We start from the raw sequence: 20,422 nt of genomic DNA, 5'->3' as shown, positions 1-20,422 counted from the left end.
CTTTTTTAATTTTTAACAATCTTGAATTTGTAATGATCTATGTCTATTTCAATTTGAATGAATGAGTATTTATTTTTAGTAAAAAAAATTGGTGTTTATAAACCCAATTGGCATAAGAGGGTAATGATGACCAATTTATTACTGAGCAATGTAAAAATTAAAGACTTCCACAAATTCTTAGGCATAACAATTGCCTCAACTTTGTAATCTACCTCAGTACTCCTTGTGCTGAGGGTATGTTATGTTAATATATATCATTTTAGCTTCTTAAAAAAAAAAATTGCCTCAATTAAAGCACAAACCAAATCAAATTTCACTATTCACATGGTGAAAAACCATGGTGACATAATGATCACACATTTATGTTTATAAAAATTAAAAAAAAAAATGATCACACATTTATTATTGAACATGTAAAATTGAAGACTGTCTATTTCATTAGGCACAGCATTTCTCTAATGATCCTTGAATTTGGGACACAAGTTTACTCCCACTCCCAGTCTTCATCTTCAGGAAATGGCACATTGGAGACATTAACAGTTGATGTTCCATCAGGATGAACCGGATCATACGGTGAATCTTCTCCGAATTCAACCGGCATTGTTTTCCAGTATAGACTTGTTTCCCACTCTTCTTTGATAACCCTCAATATTTCCTTTGACACTATTTTACTCCCCTCAGCTGAGAAATGAACTCCATCACTAAGAAATAACCAAACCACCAAATTTAATTATTGAAATTGCATAATAATAAAAATAAAATAGTTTAGGGGCATGGATATCAAAGCATATATATACTTACATGAAACAAACATCTTTCCAATCTTCTCTTTTCTGAATCGCAGACCACAAATCAATCGCCTTGATATTCAACTCTTTACATATCTTTAAACATGCTTCTGAATATATTCGGCGAGTTGCATTTGACCTTTTTGCTCTCCCGAATTCGTCGCTGGATTTATTCCAACAATTTGTTTATATATCACATAAAAATTAGGAAATAATATATTATGAGAAAATAGAACATGCACCGACAATATAAAATAATTTTAGACTGTCATTCAATTGCAGTTATTACATGTTGCCCATTATTTGTCCCTCGTTGACAGGAGGAGTACTTAGAAATATAAGGCGAGTCTTCTCTGAATGTGTCTGTAAATCATAAGATTTGTGTCAAACTTAACATTCAAGAACATGAGATAAATATTGAATTTGATGTATAAAGATAGGAAAGTGAAATTCTAGTATGACATTTTTTGTTTACCTTTAGATGGTTAGCAATGTTCCTCATATTTTCAATATATTCCTCAATTGGTACATGAGGCCCAAGGCCACTTGGATGGGGAAGAAGAGAATCATTACCACCAAAGTACACAATCACCAATGCTGGTGGCTCAGAAATGGAATTCTGTATAAATAATAATTGTCAATAAAATAATAAGTAATTAACTAATGATTAGGCTGAACTCTGAATTATTAGTTTCTTCTTTGATAAATCAGATAATTAATACTAAAAAAATAAAATAATCACACTTAAATGTAGAGGTGTGTAATAGAAAAAAAAACCATTAAATTGACAAACCATAAACCAAAAATTAACCGATCTAGTTTAGTTCAGATCAAAAACCGAATCGAACAAAAGAAAATCGAACTAGTTTGGTTCGATTCTCGAATTTTGTTCTAGGTTGGCCAAATGCCCAATCACCAAAGGCCAATAAAGTAGTGAGGTGCATTGACTCTAATACATGTTACTCCCTTCGGTCCTTAATATAAGAGGAAAACTAATTTTTAGATTCATTGAGAATCTAATGTATCTAGCCCATTATATAGACTAAATACATTCGATTCTCATTAAACCTAAAAAGTAGTTTTCCTCTTATATTAAGGATCAGAAGGAGTATCAAGCATAAAATAAATGATTTTTAGGGAAAATATTTGTGACTCACATGTAAGATCCCACCAAAACGGTTATTCCCACTATCGCAAAAGAAGTATTACTCATCGGAAAATTGAGATAAATAAATTGCACAATTATAATAGTAGATTAAAGAGTGAAATTATAAGATTGGAGTAAAATAATATTCCTTAGGAAAGAAGGAAAAAAATAGAATTTCCACATTTGGATATTACTCAATAATGTATACCTTAGGAAAAAGATTATCCACAACTTGAAGAGCGCGCCTTGAATTCCAAGAAGCATATCCCCGCAAAACTATATCTGCCTACATAAGTCAATTTAGGGTGAATGATAAGTAAAACAGAAATGCTATGTTTTTAGCTCCGACACTAGTTAAAGAAGTAAAAATAGAAATTTGGTTAAATTGTATTTTTGGCCTTTTAATTTATAATAACACTTTTGACCCCCTAACTTTAGCCTTTTTGTAAAAGGTTGACTCCCGCTGATTTTGATAAAGTCAACACACACGTGGATAATGACTCACATCAACGTCAACACATGTCTTGACATGTGGACAGTGACTTACATGTTGATGTGACGTTGAATCACTGTTTACGTGTGCGTTGACTTAGACAAACTTAGACTATATACAATGGTTTCAACACCAAAACACCTTCAACACCCACTTTTTCACTCCACATCATTTTCTCTTTCTTCCACCTAATCATTCAACACACATTCAACTTTTACCCTCTCCAATGGTTTTTCTATTCAACACCCTACCCCACCACTTTCTATTTCATATTCTTATTTAAATTTTAATTTTTGTTTTTATGATTAAATAAAATTATAATTATCGGGGTTTTGATAATTGTTGGAGTTTTGATAATTGTTGGGATTTTGAGAATTGTTGGGATTTTGAGAATTGTTGGGATAATTAGAAGAATTGTTGGGATCCATTTCACTAAAAAAAGATTAAAACTTCAAAAGAAAGACTAATTAGAAAGATAATAATAGATTAAGATAGTGAAAAATTTGGTTTTTTTTCTGTGTCCAAATTAAATGAACCAAATCTCTATTTGTAGAGAAAAAAAAATCATGAATTTTGGTATAAAAATTAAAAAATAAAAAATTAATTTGCAATGAAATAATTGAGTTCAAAGTTTTGATAAGATAAAAATCCAAGCAACCAATCATGATCTGCCACTTGTCCCACTCAGTCTTCTCTCTCCGTGTGAACCACCTCCCACTCTCCCCTGTCGGCGCGTGCATCACACGCGCTACGCTGGACCAAAAAAACGCGAACACGTGTCCCTCCCGCGTCAGAGTTCAACATGTTGAATGCATTCAACTTCTCTCCCTTCCACATCATCTTCAACACACCCATTGCATCATAAATTTCATTCAACACCCCATTCAACACCAATTTTTTTTACCATTGTAAGTGGTCGTGGGGAACTAGCCTTTTGCAAAGTGAACTAAAGTTTTAGACGGGCAAAAGTGCAATTATGAAAGTTAGTAGGACAAAATTGCAAATTTGTGAAAGTTAGAGGGCCAAAAATATAATTTAATCTAAAAAATTCACATTTTACGTAAGTATAGGTAACATTGACTTTTCATATTTCAATACACTCGGTAGTATTGACTATGCTTATTTGCAGGAATAAAATCCATAAATCTACCTAATAAATCAAATATTAAGTTATACTTCCTCCGTCCCAATATATAAGAACTAACTGACCACGTACACCGATGCATAACTTTGATTATGAATATTTTTAATTGTCTTTTTGTAAAAATTATCGAAATTTGATATTTTGAAAAACTCGTCGAAACAAATCAAACAAGATCTTATATGATAATATTTACATTTATATACTTTTAGAAAAATACGGTCAAAACAAAACATATGAATAGTGCATTTAGTCAAATGAGTTCTTATAAAATAGAACGGAGAGAGTATTTAGCAACAAATTAATTTTCTCCAAAAGTACTTATAAAAGAGATGGAGTGACTGAGTGAGTATCTCTACAGTTTTTAGACGAAGAAAGAGTACCAACCTTTCGAGCATACAAGTGAGCAAGAGTAGCTCCCCAACCTTCACCATAATGATTGAATTGAACAATGGAAGAACCAAACAATACAAATTGAGGCCTTGTAGTCATATTGATCCTAACTTATCTTTTCTCTCAACAAACACAATGATACATATATATATGCAATACTATGCATCATCATGGGTCAATATTTATACAAGTAGTTATTAATATTTTACAAGCCACGTTTTTTATTTTATTTTTATAAGCGCCTAACCTTAATTTATTTGTAATTATAAGTCACATTTTGTCATGGAAAGCCAGCTATTCTTATTAATAATACATATATGAAAGGAAGTAGGACAGGACAGCAGTCAACGAACGCCAACTGACCAACTTCAAACATTTCTTGTTTATGATTTTTGTGTTTCTCGTGCACAAAAAATTTAAGAGAAAAAAATAATAATATATGAGAATAATTTATACCCTATGTTTTGATGGATATATACCGATCAAAATTAACGCTTTATTTGTTTTTATTGAGTACCGTTAAGCTTAATTAATCTCAATAACATATCAAATGATTTTAGATTTTTATAGAATTGAACATGAATGATCTATATAATATAAACTTTCAATCCAACGGTGGATTTTGTAAAATTTGTATTCGTTGAAGCGTTATTGAGTGGTGTAACATTACTCAAATGTTACACCGGTGTAATTTGATCCCTCCCCTATATATATATATATTTGAGTAATATTATTACACCGTTTATGATCTATAACATTTTAGTGAATACAAAATTTTATAAAATCCTCCGTTTGATTAAAAATATATGTTTATGGCCAATTATAAGTTGACTTACTTTTTTTTTTTTTTGATAATCAAAATAGAATTATAAGAAGTACAAGGTGTACTCAACCCTTACAATTCACAAACACCATTAGATGCTATGTAAGCAAACTAAAGGGTTAATACACCAATCAACATAACCATAAGGTGTATTAGCTCCAACTCTACCTAGAAACCAAAACCGCGAAATATACATAATTTGATCAACAATTACAAGTATATTCGGCAAAACACCTCTAAATATAATATTATTTCGGAGTCGCCAAAGACATCATGTTGTAGCAAGGCAAATCAAGTACCTCACCTTGGAACCTTTCTTGCCTTTCACCAAATTGCCAACCCGGTTGAAGTGATTACAACATGGTGAAGCAGTCAAGCAGAGCATTGACTGGATTCAATTTTTTCCCTAAACCCTTCTGCTCTATTTAATCATTTTTCTATAATGTTTACATGTTTGTCTAAAAAGGTTTTTAAAAAATTGTGGTGACTTGAACATATGTGTACAACAGTGAAAACTTGCGAGAAGATAGATGGTCATGTTCTTTTTTTTGACACAAGAAGATGATCTTGGTTAGAAATTTTGTAACTCTTAACATTTCTCTTATATATTTGATAAATGTAACTTGTTTAATTTGATGTTTCTAAATCCAAATTGCATAATAGGGTAACAAAAGCTTTTTTGTTTTTGAAAAAGACAAAAGCTTTTTTGTTGTTGTTGATAATGGGTAACAAAAGCTTCAACTTAAAACCAATTGTGAATTGTGTATATCACTGACTCGTGCTAAGTGCACACCAGCTTGTCGTCGCGTAATAAATTCTCAATAAATGAGTTTGTCTTCACATGAATTGTGATAAAGTAACTAGTTTTATTTAGGAATTTAAATAATAAAATATGACTGCATTCGCTTATAGATTAGATAAGGTTTTGATAAATAAAACAAAAAATATAAAAAAAAATTTACGGAACAATTGTAAATAATATAAACTTTTTCAATTGGATCAAATATTCCTAGGGGAGTTCATCTACTTGACCTACCATGAGGAAATTAGTTACTTCTAAATATAATTAACATAATAGAAGAGTAGTTAAGAAAATTACACATAAACTGTAACCTCGTTGACGCGCTAGAGTAAGAACTCCCTATGGCAAGGAGTTGTTTTCCCTTGAGACCTCCTTGCTCTCTTGAATTGATTCAACTTTGAGAGTTGTTGTAACTTGTGAGGAACAAGGAATGAATAATTGGGGGAGGAGAATAATTCTATTTACAATTTTTCTTGGTGGACTTGGGCTTTTCATTGTGGCACGATGAAGATCCATCGTGTGATGATATCTCAAAAACATTCATCGTGTGACGATGCTCCCATTGTGGAACGATGGGATTAGATTTTTTTCCAAAATTTTGTAAATTTTGTTCAAATAAATAATTCATCATTGTGGCACGATGTAACTGCGTTTTATTTTCTTTCTTTCTCATTTTTGCTCCTTTTTGTGTAATTTCCTCAATTCTTTGTTTTTTGGTCAAGTAACTTCGCTTCTTTGGTATTTGACATGAATTTTGTTTTGAAACTTACTAAAAACTATCTAAAAACATCATATAAATTTCTATCACCATAACCCCAAACTTAAATCGTTGTTTATCCTCAAGTAACATATCTATCAAACAAAATTCACTTTTTTTGAGCATTAAAAGTCGCCACTTTTAAGGCAACAAAAGCAACAAAAAAAAAGAAAAAGAGATAGGACCAACAAATGTAAAAACTAAAAATGAGGGACCAGAAAGTTTGATTTTAAAATAGGAGGACTATTTTTGTGAGTTTGATTAAATTGGAAGATAAAAAATGCAATTAAAAAGGAAAAGAAAAAGTTATTTCCAATTTTATTGGATGTCCTCGAAGGAAAAAAAAAGATCTATTTAATCAACATGATTCACTATATTTTTATGTTCTCTTTGACAGTCGCATCGGGCAACTACGTACATTAATAATCTTAGCTAAAGACATATAATAAAACCATGAGATGGTTAAACCTACATAACAATTTGCTCAATTAAAATACAAACAGAGCCAAATTTCATTACACACATGGTGAAAAACCATGATCAAATTATGATACAAACAGAGCTTGTGTTGATATTTTCTCTTTAGTGGAGCAAATTATTTATATTTCGTGGTATTGGTTTATTGGTCGATTAGGGAGTAATGTTAATTTGGTTTTCTCTAATGGGTGCAACAATCCTTTATTTTTTTTTGAATGGCTAAATTTTATTAATATCGTAACTGAGCGCAAGATAAGTACAATGCGCAAAACAAACGCATACAATCACATCACAAGAATGAAAATAAACTAAAACAATACCTAAATCCATGACACCCATAGCGGGCCCTTACACCAAAACCCTCAACCCCACCCATCCAACTCAAATTCCATTACGACAATAACAATCAATCATACTCAGACACTAAACCACATGGAATTAGCCACAACCAAAATTGCAGCCCCTAAGCCAAACAAAAATCACTGCACCATACACCAATACTAGCATCTCTAAAGGACCCGAATCGAACAATTGTCTACGTAATAAAACCATCGAAAGCAAAACAGAAACACACCAATCCCAACACACCAACGCTAGCCAGAAAAAATAACCAAAACAACCGGTACGGTGGAGACCATTGAGCACCACAACCCAAACTCAATCGGATATCAAACCCAAACCCGCTCAAAAGAGAACCACAATCCGACTGCAGTGCAAAAGCAGCCACAACGAACCAAAATGCAAACAACAACATCAACACAATCTCAAAGAACATCAACGTCCAAAATCCAAAAACAAAACACCAAAGACTCCGCTGCAAAAAATGTTTTGGGGAGAGGAAGAAAGACTCTGCCGCGGTGGTTCTATTGAAAGACAACCGCACTTTGGAGTTGTGACATTCCTCCTTCGACCAGAGCCAAGCATCAACAACAATCAATACTGAAGAGAGCAACACCAGATCCGAGCCAGCAAAGCTACCCACACACAGCAAATCATTATGTCCTACAACCATCAAGGCATCAATACTAGCCCAAAAAAAAACCAACACCACTGTAAGACAAACTCAAAAACAGGGAGAAGAAAACAAAGACAACTACAAAACAAAGGCATGACCAGTCAGAACTTTGCGCATAGCAACACACCACTCGAATAGAGCAATAACACACGCCTTGGACCGCCGGAAGGACACCCAGTGTCAAAACCATCGTCGGAAACTTACCCATGTGTCATAACCACCGCTGAAGACACACCCCTGTGACAGAATCATCGCCGGAAACACACACGTGTTATAACCACCGTCTGAAAATCACTGGCGCAAACACCTCAACCTAGCAGAGAACCATGATAGAAGTAAGGAGATGAGAAAAAGAGAACACCACCGAGAACCAAAACACCATAAATAGAATGCAAAACTCCGTCGTAACCACCGTCGTCGTAACAGAAACTACCGGAACCTTCCAGATCAGACACAAAAACATCATCTCACGAAATCTGTGAGGCCGGAGAACCGGAAACAAGGTGGTGCGGAAGGCCAAACACAACTCACAATATATGTCCTATTTTGCAGTGTCAATTGCCAAATAATTAAGTTAGTCAATAATGCAGATTTAAAGGCATATGTATTTCAGTTACTTTGATTTATCGTATTATTTGTAGGCAAGAGTATGTCTTTTATGCTATTAACTTGAATATTGCGAGTTTATTGCTCATCTTTTTTATTTTTAGCAGTATTTAATTTATACTTGAATCTGATATAATCTACCGATTTCAATAAATGACTATTTTTTATTTTTGTAAAAATAAAAAACTACCAACTACATTTATAATATTAGCCAAAAACTTAAAATAAAACCATGGATGGTTGTTAAACTTACATAACAATTTGCTCAATTTAAATACAGTCAAATTTCACTACTCAAAAGGTGAAAAGTGAAAATCCATGATCAATAGTTCCCTTTCCATCAAGATTGTAGCATTTTATTCGATATATTGTTACCTACGTATTTTAAGGCACATAATTAAGTCTAGTCCCAGTCTACTCCTTGAGGAAAAGGAAAGTCAGAGTAATTAATAGTTCCCTTTCCATCTGGAGAAACAATATCATATGGTGAATCTTCTCCAAAATCAACTGCCATTGACTTCCAATATAGACTTGGTTCCCATTCTGCTTCTTTGAGGACTTTCAATATCTCTTTTCTCAATATTTCACTCCCCTCAGTTGATAGATGAACTCCATCACTAAAATATAACCAAACCACCTAACTAAATCAATAAAATGTAAATTTAAATCATTTTATTTTAAGAGCATACATATGTGACCATCATACTTACATGAGGCAAACATTTTTCCAATCATCTTTTTTCTGAATTGCAGACCACATATCAATAGCCTTGATTTTCATCTCTTGACATAGTTCCAAACACGCTTCTGAATATATTCTAGATACTTCATTTGTCCTTGGTATTAGCCCAAATTCGTCACTAGTTTCATTCCAATAATTTGTTAATATAAAAATTAGGAATTAAGTATATCAAAGTTCTAGATTTATTTATTTCTAAAACAACTTTAAATAAATTATAAGGTGCGTTTGATCTGTTATAAAAATAAAAGACTGAATATTGTGATAACATAAGTTAAATTGTGTTTGATTTTAAAAAAAATTCTTGAGACCGATAGACTAAGGAGCAAATGACTAGTCAAAAACTATAACTAATTTATTCTTCATTAAACCACGGTATAATTTTTTGTGCAAAGTACAAATTGTCTGAAATTAAATATTAAAAAAAATAAATAATTATCCATCAAATTACGTATAAAAAAATTTATTCAATATCTTAATAGTAAATTATCCATATCATATTGTTAAGTCCGACACTTACTATCAACTTTATAAATCACTTGTAGTTATTACCTGTGTTGCTTGAGTAGTTCCTCATTGATGGGAGGATTACTAAGAAATATAATCCGAGTCTTTTCTGAGAGACTCTGTCAATCATTAGGAATTATGTCAAACTTAACATTCATAAATATGAGATGAAATTTGAATTTTTAAATAAGAATTTCATGAAGATTTTATAAAAAAAAAAATTAAAAAATCATGAAGTGTGGAGCAAGTGTGGAGCAATTCTTAAAATAATGGGGACCAATTTTTAAATTGATTTTGAAATTTCATCTTTTACCTTTATATAGATAGCAATTTTCCTCATATTTTCTATGTATTCCCCTAATGGTACATGAGGACCAAGGCCACTTGGATGTGGAGGAATACAATCATTACCACCGAAGTACACAATTACCAACGATGGCTGCTCAATGGCATTCTGTAATTAAAAATGACGAGTATATATCAAAGGTGAATAATATTTATCAACAAAATCAAAATAATCACATTGTGCACAAATAAATGTAAATATTTGAAAATTATAAAGCTTTATATATTCTTCCTAATATGTCAATGTATTCTTCCTAAGTGTGAACACAACACGACACCCTATTTGAATCTCATCAGTATGATAGTTATTATAATTATATGTATGATGTATGATATGATATATTATCAATCTGTATGATCATGATATGATGAGTTCGTTTCATCATAAGGTTGATTATGTATATTATCAATGTATATAATATGATGAGTCCGTTTCATCACAAGATTGTGTAATGTGAGATTTTAGTTTAATGCAATTGGATTAGGTGACATATAAATGTTAGTTAAAGAGAGTATACCACATGAGTTATTCTCATATTTTAAGGTGCTCACACTAGTGAATTTCAAATTCATATTAGAATGGTTAAAGTAACGTATTAGAGTGGTTAAAAGTACTATATTAGAATGGTTAGAGTATCATATTAAACTGGTTATACTACCATATTAGAATGGTAAAATCACCATATTAGATTGGTCTTAGTATCATATGAGAGTGATTTTTGTACCATATTTAAGAGTCTATTTCTAGAAATCGTGCAGTAGGACTCCGTTATAGTTGTAGTTGAGCTGTTTTATACTGGGAACGTCGTGGTGATAGTCTGTTTGTACAATTTTTGACAGTGCTGCGAATCATCTTAAAGAGAGCAACCTAGTCCATTACTCAAGCTCTTCAGTGGCTGAATATTATTTAAACGGTTTTTTTTTTAACTCCGGTAACAACAATTTTAAGACGTTTCATGTGTGCCATGACTACCGATGAAATTAATGGCACAAAAGTTATGATGTTGCTGATTGTGACAAACCATTTGGGTTTGAAGAGAATCACTTTAAACATTAACAACAAAAAAAATAATTTATAACAACAAAAGAGTTGCTAATATTTTCAAGAAAGATATTCCAGTTGTACATGAAATAGATGAACAAGCTGAAAAGGATAAAAACGCTAAAGAATATTCCTTTGAAAGTCTGATTATTACATGTCTTCGCATTGAAGAAGAAGTTAGAAAACTAGCTAGAACAGAAAAACGAAGTGCGTGTTGTGTTGAACAACACTAAAAACAAATTTACAGGCAATGTTCTGAAGCCAACTGACAAATCATTCAAAAATCAGAAACACACTATGAATAAAAACTCTAAATGTGAATTTAATGGTACCTTGGATAGAAATTGGAAATATTATTTCATCACTTTTGTTGATGATGATGTTTTTGACATGTTAATATTTTTCTTGTAACAGAAATTGAAAAATCTATTAGATAAGAAAATCAAATAATTTTGATACAGTCACAAAATATGATTCTCATATTTTTACCGAGCACAAAATTATTCATGTAACAATTACACCTTACTCTCCTGAAATGAACGGAAGTAAAGCATAAAACCTTTACCGAGCTAATTGTTGTGGTCATGCTTAATTTCGGGGTTGCAACTCATTAATGGGGAAAATTTTATCAATAATTTGTTTTGTGCTAAAGAGAGTGCCTAAATCCAAGAACACAATTTCTCCTTACGAAATTTTGAAGAAAAGATAACATAACTTGTCTTATTTATAAAATGGGGGTTGTATGGTCTATGTTCAGATTTTAGATTTCAAGAGTTAAATGAGTTGTTCATGATACTAATCCGACCTAAAAGACCAGAAGATCATAGATTGAAATTGCAGAAAAATGCAAGAAATAAGAGGAAAGTGATAAGCAAGTTACAAATAGCTTGGGATACCATATTGAGAGAATCAGAGAGAAGATTCATTATTTATTGAATGATTTTGAATTAACTCAAAGTACAAGATGAGTATTTATACTAATCTAAGTATACTCAGTAATTAGTCAAAAAAACAAGCGTACTCGGTAATTTGTTCACCAAGTTATCAATTCAACAACTTGTAACTAACTATTAACCATCTTCACTAAAACGGTAATTAATATCTTTTTGTAACTCCAAATTTAGTGGGGTTTGATTCTGTGGAAATATAACTCGATTATGGTCATTTCGGTATCCGTTTGGTGAATTATTGATCCAAATTGAGTTGTGTGCGAAGCTTTGAAGTTATGACTCGAAAGCAGATTTTGTGCAGAAATTTGGGGACATACCTTCACTAAAACGGTAATTAATCTAATTTTGTAACTCTAAATTTAGTAGGTTTTGATTCTGTGGAAAGATAACTCGATTACGGTCATTTCGATATCCTTTTGGTGAATTATTGATCCAAATTGAGTTGTGTGCGAAGCTTTGAAGTTGTGACTCGAAAGCAAAATTTTAGGGGGGGGCAAAATCCAAAAATTATAAAACAGAGGGTTAAAAGTCCGCGTTTTAAAATAGGAGGGGTAAAATTCCGATTTAATCAAAATAAGGGGGACAAAACTGCATTTAAGCCAAAAGAAAAAAACACTCAAAGGGATTCTCATTACCTTTGGAAATATTTTATCCACACATTGCAGAGCACGGCTTGAGTTCCATCCAGCGTATCCCCGCAAAATTATATCTGCCTACATCAAATCAATATAGGGCATATGATAACAAGAAAAACACTAACAATAATAATAATTATTTCCTACGACCTTACTTGAACAGGATCTGTTCTATAGGGTTGTACTACTGTGTCCTTGATTTCTAAGGAGACAGAAACAAAAAATAATAATTATTTCTTTTTGAAGAGGCTAAAATAATTATATACATAAAAGAGGGATATATTAATATATTTCGTCAATAATAATAATAATAATAATATTATAAGATGTTTTCTTGTCCCAAAATATCAACAAAAATGGATTTGACTAATTTTTGCTTATAAGTTTTTTAAGGTACTTTATGAGAAAATAGCTGATAATTAAAGATACAATTTTTTGTTAGTGAAAATTTATAAATTAACATAAAAGTTAATTTATTTGCATAAGCTATTTTTGTAAGCTAAAAAATAAGTCAAATCCGGCCATAAAACAATAATAAATTTTGCAAATGACAAAATAAATAAGAAATTTAACTTTTCGGTGGAAAGGGATCTCGGTAATCTGGATTTCGACTACACACGAGGCAAAGTAAAGTCTGGCTTAAAATTGTTTCTACAGGAAATCAAACTCGGGTTCACCCAAACAATTCATCTTAATGGGAGCTCATTAATCACTTAAACTCTATGTCTTAGCTATATAAAATCTTATTTTACATAACATATTTAGAAGTAATTAAAAAATATGTACATGGTGAATTAATACAAGAAATTTATATGTCTAATACTATATTGAGTACTCAATCTTTCAAACCTGAATTCGCGCTAATTAAAATCATGCATTCACATTGTTACCATATCAGTGATCGTTAGAATAAAATTCGACGGTCACCGACATAATATGGTTTTAAGAGTAAGAAAGTGTGTACCTTACGAGCATACAAGTGAGAAAGAGTAGCTCCCCAACCTTCATAATAACTGTGTTGAACAATGGAAGAACCAAACAATACAAATTGAGGCCTCATTGCGTTTTTGCCCTAACACACTGAGCTGTGATAAAGGGGATACTTAATGACTTATACACATCTAATCTAATTACTAATTTATTTCCATATGAATGTCAACTTGATGGAGGAGGAGTGCGGATCGTAGTTTCTGGATTCTCTTGCAAAATCTTATAAATTAATCTCAAATATCTATTACATTTATCTCAATAATCACAATCCACATATGCATGTAACATGGCGACATTAATTGATACAGCTAGCTAAGGAAGCAACAAATGGCAACTCATCAAATTTAAACATTTATTAATTGTTTATGAATTTAGTTTTCTCAGTACTGGATTTGGATTCTCTACGTTTAAAAATCTTTTAAATTCATCTACATTCACTTGCATTTAATATAAAAATGTTAAGAGAGAGAATGAAGAGAGACAGTACGGTAGGTGGTAATTAATGATAAAATTAACCTTAAAAATAAACTAAATATAGGTAAATGTAGAGAATCCAAATCGACAAATCCCTCATTATTCTTCTATAACTGCAATTTTTTATTTATTTTTTTTACAAACTCCTACTACTAGAATTAAATACGTAAGAAATTGTCTGGGTAGAAAAGTAGAGAGTATTTTTTTATGGATGGTGTAATGTTTAATTATGTCTTGTATTCGTTGCCGGTTTATTTTTTTCCTTCTTCAAAGTTCCTGCAGATATACTTTTTTTTCCATTGAGTCCTTATTTAAATTTTGACTTAAATGCAATTTTACCCCCTCTATTTTGAATAAATCGAAATTTTATCCCTATTTTAAAATCCGGAATTTTACCCCCCTATTTTAATTTTTTTTTGGATTTTGCCCCCAAAATTTTTGCACAAAATATGCTTCTGAGCCTCAACTTCAAACTTTCGCACATAACTCAATTTTGATCAATAATTCACCAAACTGGTACCTAAATGACCGTAATTGAGTTAGATTTCCATAGAATTATGTCCCACTAAATTTGGAGTTACACAGGGAGAATATTTATTGATTTAGTGCAGACCTGTTCAATTACTAATTCTGCAAAAATTTGCTTCTGATCATCAAATTCAACATCGTCTACCGAACGCATCGTAACTCCAAATTAGATGAAATTAAAAGGCCAACAAGGATAATTTCGTTAGCTTTTCGGAAATGTAAATACTATTCAAAACGGAGCTATAGGGTGAGAGACATGACGAAAATACCAGTGGTAGGTCCATACAAAATTAATTTGGACATACCTTCACTAAAATGGAAATTAATCTCTCTGTAACTTCAAATTTAGTGGGGTTTGATTCCGTGGAAAACTAACTTGATTACGGTTATTTAGGTACCATTTTGGTGAATTATTGATCTAAATTGAGTTATGTGCAAAGCTTTAAAGTTGAGGCTCAAAAGCAAATTTTGTGCATAATTTGGGGAGGAGGGGGGGGGGGGGGGGGGGGGGGGGGGGGGGCAAAATCCAAAAAATTATAAAATAGAGGGGTAAAATTCAGGATTTTAAAATAGGGGGTAAAATTCCGAATTTTAAAATAGAGGGGGTAAAATTCCAATTTATTCAAAATAGGGGGGGTTAAAACTGCATTTAAGCCTTAAATCTTTTTTGTGGGGTTGAAGTGAGGAATCTAGAAAAATTAATTGGATAAAGTGGGATAAGGTGTATTATGACAGGGAGAATGGAGGGGAGATCTACATTGAGGCTAGCCGATGTTTTGGTGTACGGGTGGGTATGAGGAAAACATGCATGTGTGGATTTGACGTGAGTTTCCCTACTTGTGGGATTGACGACTATGGATTTAACTATAGGACAAGCGCTCAAAGCTACTTCAAGCAAAGTGGCCAAACATGAGAGAGCGTGTTATGACAATCAACATGTGTTTATACCATTTGCAATTGACACGTTTGGTTTCCTAGCATCAGATGCTATGAATATTTTGAAAAGAGTTCAAAGAGTCATGCATAGCGATGTGGTGTCTCCTAGGTCTCTAGATGTAGTATTTAAGCGGATTGATTTTGTCATCCAAAAAATGGTTAGCGGCGCAGCTTATTCCCCATTTACCCTCCATTCAAATGTAATTATCATATATATATATATATATATATATATATATATATATATATATATATATATATATATATATATATATATATATACCTAGCTTTTAATCACTATTAAATATGAAAATGTATAATTAAATATTTTTTATACAAAATTACTTACTTATGTTTCTTAATTAATACTCTTAAGACAATAATTAGTATTTTTATTAATTTTATAATTTATTTAATCGAATAAATTAACTATGTGAAGACAACAATACCTTATAATAAGCGAGGTCATATGACATAAATATATAAACTTTTACTAAAGTATAATAGACAAGTGGAGTCGGTTGACCCTGCTGCCCCCCTTCAATCGGTCCCTGAATGGAGAATTGAGAGTTCGAGAATTTTTTTTTTTTTGTTTTCACCCTCTGGTTCCTAGGGGAAGGGGGTCTTAGTAGTCCAGAGTTCGGGACGAGTTCTGGTATCAAGTGGTTCCAGTCCCCTCCCAAATGCAGTTGCGGGGGATCGAACCATGGTTCTCCCTACCAAGTTCAGCACCAATCACCACTATACCAACTAACATCTGCTAGAATTTAATTTATTATTATTAGGGATTAGGGATGAATTGGGAGGTTAAAAATTGTGTCATTTAAGTTGTTTCAAAATATATTCTCTCTTTATTTTGGGTATCATGTACTTTGAGTCTATCTTTTGTTGTTTTCCTCAATTAAAAATACACACAAACCAGATTCAAATTTTACTACTCACATGAGAAATCATGATCATATTACCAAGTCTATAAACTATGGAAAACTACTCTAAATCTAAGAAAAACAATAAAAAAAAAACTACTACAAGGTAAAAAGAATTTCATTGATTAAGCTCCAATGTCTCAAAAACTTCATATATTAATGATTCAAGACTACCATATAACAGCATTTTATTCTGTTATTTCCCTAAGGATTCTATAAATTTTCCACATAAGTCTAGTCCCACACTACATTTTCAGGAAAAGGTATGTTGGAGACATTAAAAGTTGAGATTCCATCAGGAAGAACTGGATCATATGGTGAATCTTCTCCAAATTCAACTGGCATTAGTTTCCAGTATAAACTTGGTTCCCATTCTGCTTCTTTGATGACCTTCAATATCTCTTTTGTCAATATTTCACTCCCCTCGGTTGATAGATGAACTCCATCACTAAAATATAACCAAACCACATAATCACATTAATTAATGAAATGCATATTTAAACCATTTTAATTGAAGAACATACTTACATGAAGCAAACGTTTCTCCAGTTTTCTTTTTTTTGAATTGCAGACCACACATCAATAGCCTCGATTTTCATCTCGCGACACAATTCCAAACACGCTTTTGAATATATTCCACATATTTCATTTGTCCTTAACGGTTTCCCAAATTCATCACTGGATTCATTTCAACAATTTGTTAATGGAAATATTAGGAAATTCAAATGTCAAAGGTTTTATCATATACTTTGCAATATAATATATGTAATTATTACATGTTATACTTGAGTTGTGCTTCATCGATGGGAGGATTACTGAGAAATATAATCCGAGTCTTCTCTGATAGGCTCTGTCAATCATTAGAACTTATGTCAAACTTACATTTAAGAGTGAATTAATAATATTAGTACTACTCTAACTCTAATCATATATTTTAACCATAAAAATCATCCAAATTAATCAATGTAAAAAATTTGTGACAAGAGAATAAGATTCATTTACCCTTATATGGATAGCAATTTTTCTCATATTTTCTATGTATTCCTCCAATGGTACATGAGGACCAAGGCCACTTGGATTTGGACGAATACAATCATTACCACCAAAATATACAATCACCAATGATGGTTGCTCAATTGCATCCTGTGCCAAGAATGAGTCTTTGTCAACAAAATCAAAATAATCACATTATGCATGACTAAAATAACTAAAATTACTACAAAATGACCAATATGAGAAAAAAATTGAAAAGAACTCAAATCCAAAATTTGCAATACCTTTGGAAAAACTTTATCCAAAATTTGTAGAGCACGTCTTGAATTCCAAGAAGCGTATCCTCGCAAAACTATATCAGCCTACAACAAATAAAAATCTATGACCAATTGACTAAACAAAAGAAGCTTTATAAGCTCTTCAATCATTAATTTTTTTTTAACTAAATTATTAATAATTATTTTTAATGTGTATGAATAACAATTATTTAATGTGTAATAATTATTCAAAATGTGTTAAACTGGTTTTAAAATTTCAAAAATAGATGATTAAAATTGTTAAATTAAGGGATGTGGTGGCTAGTTCAACTGATTTGAGCTAAGAGTTAAATGTGTTAAACCGTAAAAAGACTCGATTTTAATAAATAGTAGTTGTTTTTCAATAAAAGGATTCCAACTTTTTTTTAGCATGTGCATTGTACATGTTAGACAAACTCTTTCTTAAAATTTGTTTCAGAAAATTTATGAGAAAACAATTCTCAAGATTTTTTAAGTTTTTTTTGCAAAAAAATCTACAAATACTTCTTTTTAAAAAAAGAAGTGAAAATGTAGTTTATATATATATATATATATATATATATATATATATATATATATATATTATGTAGTTGATGCTGATACCCCTTATCTGATCACCGTAAATAATTATAGTTACAATGGAGCTCATAATTAAGAGACAAAAGTTCACATTTAATGTATTTAGTACGTATGAGTTCAAAATTTAAAGCTTTATTAAATGAGATTTTCTATGGATTTAGATTCTCTAAATTCATCTATATTAAAAAAAATTAATTAAAAAAGAGAAAATATTACATATCTAAATGTACTAACCTTGCGAGAGTACAAATGAGAAAGAGTAGCTCCCCAACCTTCATAATAACTATGTTGAACAATTGAAGAACCAAACAATACAAATATAGGCCTCGTTGTCATTTGTTCCTAACACAATAATGTATCAAAGGAGATAAAAGTAGTTAACGTTTTTTTATTTCTAATAAGGAATGAACCTACTTTTCTCTTATAGTAGTCAAGATGGATTGGATAACTGGATAAGTACCATGCATTACCAAAAACGTAGAGTATCCATTTTGTCCATGTGAGGCCAAAAAAAGTCATACATTGTTTTAATTCAACCACCTACAACTTCTCCACGTGTTCATATCTACCCTTATTTTGATTTTAGTTATTATTATGACTAAATCACCTAAAAAAAATATTCAAAAGAAATATACTATATATAAAATTAAGATTTTGAAATAATCAATTAAAAGCAAACTTAATTTGAACCGTTACGCGGACTTAATTCGATTGGTAGATATATTAAATTATTTGTAACAAAAAAATAAATAAATTATATACGTAAGAGTCATAGTTCAAATTCCGGACAATCGACTTTAAATTGTCCATAAATACTTATATCTTAGGTCGAATAGTTGATTAGTACTAAAATTTGACATAATTATTTTGTTGATATATTTATTAAAATTCAAATAGAGTAAATATCCAAGAATTTTAAAATAGAGTAAATATTTTAATTTAGTCCTTCACAACTATTTTTGTGTAAATTTTATCATAGAATCATTAGTTGACTTGAACCATAGCCACCCCACTACTATTATTTTTTTCCATCTTGTTCTTTTTATATATGTTTATCACAATCCCTAGAATCACAATGATACAAGTATATTCCAAATAACATAGAAGTGAGATCTCTTCTTTCTAGTGTTTATTCATCTTTTCCTTTTCATGCGAATATTACCACGTAACGTAACTCCATAACTTTATTTAATTCAACATTTATCTTTTTACCATCAGGTCAAATTTGTAAAATAAAACAATTAACAATTTAAGAATTACAAGGAAAATTTGTCAAAAAAAAAAAATAAAAAAATTCCAATGAATTTATATCAAAAATAAAAAAGAGATGATCCAAATCATAGAACATTCAATAAAGACATAAAACCCAAAAATAGTGAAATATTTTAAGCAATTTAATAAATCAAATATAGTCATAGAAGTGATAAAAAAAGAACTAAGAAAACCAATTTTCTTTAGTCAAAGTTTTAAATTCGTGTTATTTATGGTTGTTGTAAATGATTCAATGAATTGGAACATGTCTTTTGTTCACAAATATGCACATCAATCACATTCAAAGTTGTTTTTTCGTCTGGGCCAAGTGGATCATAGAGTGAATTAATCTTCTCCAAATTCATTTTCGGTGACTTCCAATGCAAGCAAGGTTCCAAATCTATTGGTTTGACTAGTAATCCAAGCTCTGAAGCGTTTCAAACTCTAAAACAACACAACATTTGAACCTTGCAACCTCTGAAGACTGATATAAGTTCTGAAGCATATGAAACTCTGTTTTGGTTCTGATGCGCGTTTCTGCTTTCTTAGCTTTTAGAGGCAGTTAGTTAGTTAGTTTTTGTACATTTATAATTCAGTTACTTTTGTTTGTCCTAGGTAGTTAGACAGTTATCTTCAGTTGAAGTAACAAACTTGTATATAAACAAATAAGGCCATTTGTGGAAGATTAAGATTTTACTTTTCTTTTATTCAATTTCTGCTTAGTTTTCAATAAGTCATTTCTCTCAAATTATTCATTCTTCATTCATCTTTTATTCTCCTATGCTTTTT

General features: G+C 31.1%; 3 protein-coding genes and 1 pseudogene across 3 annotated transcripts; 1 reads left to right on the top strand and 3 right to left on the bottom strand.

The window, feature by feature from the left end:
* Nucleotides 1-280: 280 nt before the first annotated feature.
* Nucleotides 281-7,833, bottom strand: LOC123891895 (GDSL esterase/lipase CPRD49-like). Its single transcript, XM_045941766.1, has 7 exons — nt 7,457-7,833; nt 3,957-4,068; nt 2,144-2,221; nt 1,264-1,407; nt 1,078-1,151; nt 802-951; nt 281-701 (listed from the first exon to the last, which is right to left on the bottom strand). Exons 1-7 carry the CDS (start codon nt 7,831-7,833, stop codon nt 485-487), a joined length of 1,152 nt encoding a protein of 383 aa, XP_045797722.1. The 3' UTR covers nt 281-484.
* Nucleotides 7,834-8,586: 753 nt separating this feature from the next.
* Nucleotides 8,587-13,762, bottom strand: LOC123888535 (GDSL esterase/lipase CPRD49-like). The gene is made up of 6 exons (XM_045937613.1): nt 13,625-13,762; nt 12,661-12,738; nt 10,002-10,142; nt 9,734-9,807; nt 9,153-9,302; nt 8,587-9,059 (listed from the first exon to the last, which is right to left on the bottom strand). The coding sequence occupies exons 1-6, from the start codon at nt 13,718-13,720 to the stop codon at nt 8,846-8,848; spliced, it is 753 nt and encodes a 250-aa protein (XP_045793569.1). The 5' UTR covers nt 13,721-13,762; the 3' UTR covers nt 8,587-8,845.
* Nucleotides 12,806-12,896, top strand: LOC123893384 (annotated as a pseudogene).
* A 2,852-nt stretch (nt 13,763-16,614) lies between the features above and the next one.
* On the bottom strand, nt 16,615-18,789 carry LOC123888532 (GDSL esterase/lipase CPRD49-like). Its single transcript, XM_045937608.1, has 6 exons — nt 18,617-18,789; nt 17,792-17,869; nt 17,517-17,657; nt 17,291-17,364; nt 17,043-17,192; nt 16,615-16,962 (listed from the first exon to the last, which is right to left on the bottom strand). The coding sequence occupies exons 1-6, from the start codon at nt 18,716-18,718 to the stop codon at nt 16,749-16,751; spliced, it is 759 nt and encodes a 252-aa protein (XP_045793564.1). The 5' UTR covers nt 18,719-18,789; the 3' UTR covers nt 16,615-16,748.
* Nucleotides 18,790-20,422: the final 1,633 nt, after the last annotated feature.

The sequence above is a fragment of the Trifolium pratense genome, linkage group LG6 (assembly GCF_020283565.1).
Source record: "Trifolium pratense cultivar HEN17-A07 linkage group LG6, ARS_RC_1.1, whole genome shotgun sequence".
Lineage (NCBI taxonomy): Eukaryota > Viridiplantae > Streptophyta > Magnoliopsida > Fabales > Fabaceae > Trifolium > Trifolium pratense.
Note: the sequence above shows the minus strand (reverse complement) of the source record. Positions and strands in the feature narration are given on the sequence as shown.

What these genes read in the sequence shown, in the direction of transcription:
- LOC123891895 (XM_045941766.1), bottom strand. Translation starts at nt 7,833, where the DNA reads ATGGTTGTAGGACATAATGATTTGCTGTGTGTGGGTAGCTTTGCTGGC. An exon ending in CTCACTTGTATGCTCGAAAG is followed by an intron (nt 2,222 to 3,956) that starts GTTGGTACTCTT and finishes TGACTTATGTAG; the next exon opens with GCAGATATAGTTTTGCGGGG. An exon ending in GGACAAATAATGGGCAACAT is followed by an intron (nt 952 to 1,077) that starts GTAATAACTGCA and finishes GAATAAATCCAG; the next exon opens with CGACGAATTCGGGAGAGCAA.
- LOC123888535 (XM_045937613.1), bottom strand. Translation starts at nt 13,720, where the DNA reads ATGAGGCCTCAATTTGTATTGTTTGGTTCTTCCATTGTTCAACACAGT. An exon ending in CTCACTTGTATGCTCGTAAG is followed by an intron (nt 12,739 to 13,624) that starts GTACACACTTTC and finishes GATTTGATGTAG; the next exon opens with GCAGATATAATTTTGCGGGG. An exon ending in AAATTGCTATCTATATAAAG is followed by an intron (nt 9,808 to 10,001) that starts GTAAAAGATGAA and finishes AATGATTGACAG; the next exon opens with AGTCTCTCAGAAAAGACTCG.
- LOC123888532 (XM_045937608.1), bottom strand. Translation starts at nt 18,718, where the DNA reads ATGACAACGAGGCCTATATTTGTATTGTTTGGTTCTTCAATTGTTCAA. An exon ending in CTCATTTGTACTCTCGCAAG is followed by an intron (nt 17,870 to 18,616) that starts GTTAGTACATTT and finishes TATTTGTTGTAG; the next exon opens with GCTGATATAGTTTTGCGAGG. An exon ending in AAATTGCTATCCATATAAGG is followed by an intron (nt 17,365 to 17,516) that starts GTAAATGAATCT and finishes AATGATTGACAG; the next exon opens with AGCCTATCAGAGAAGACTCG.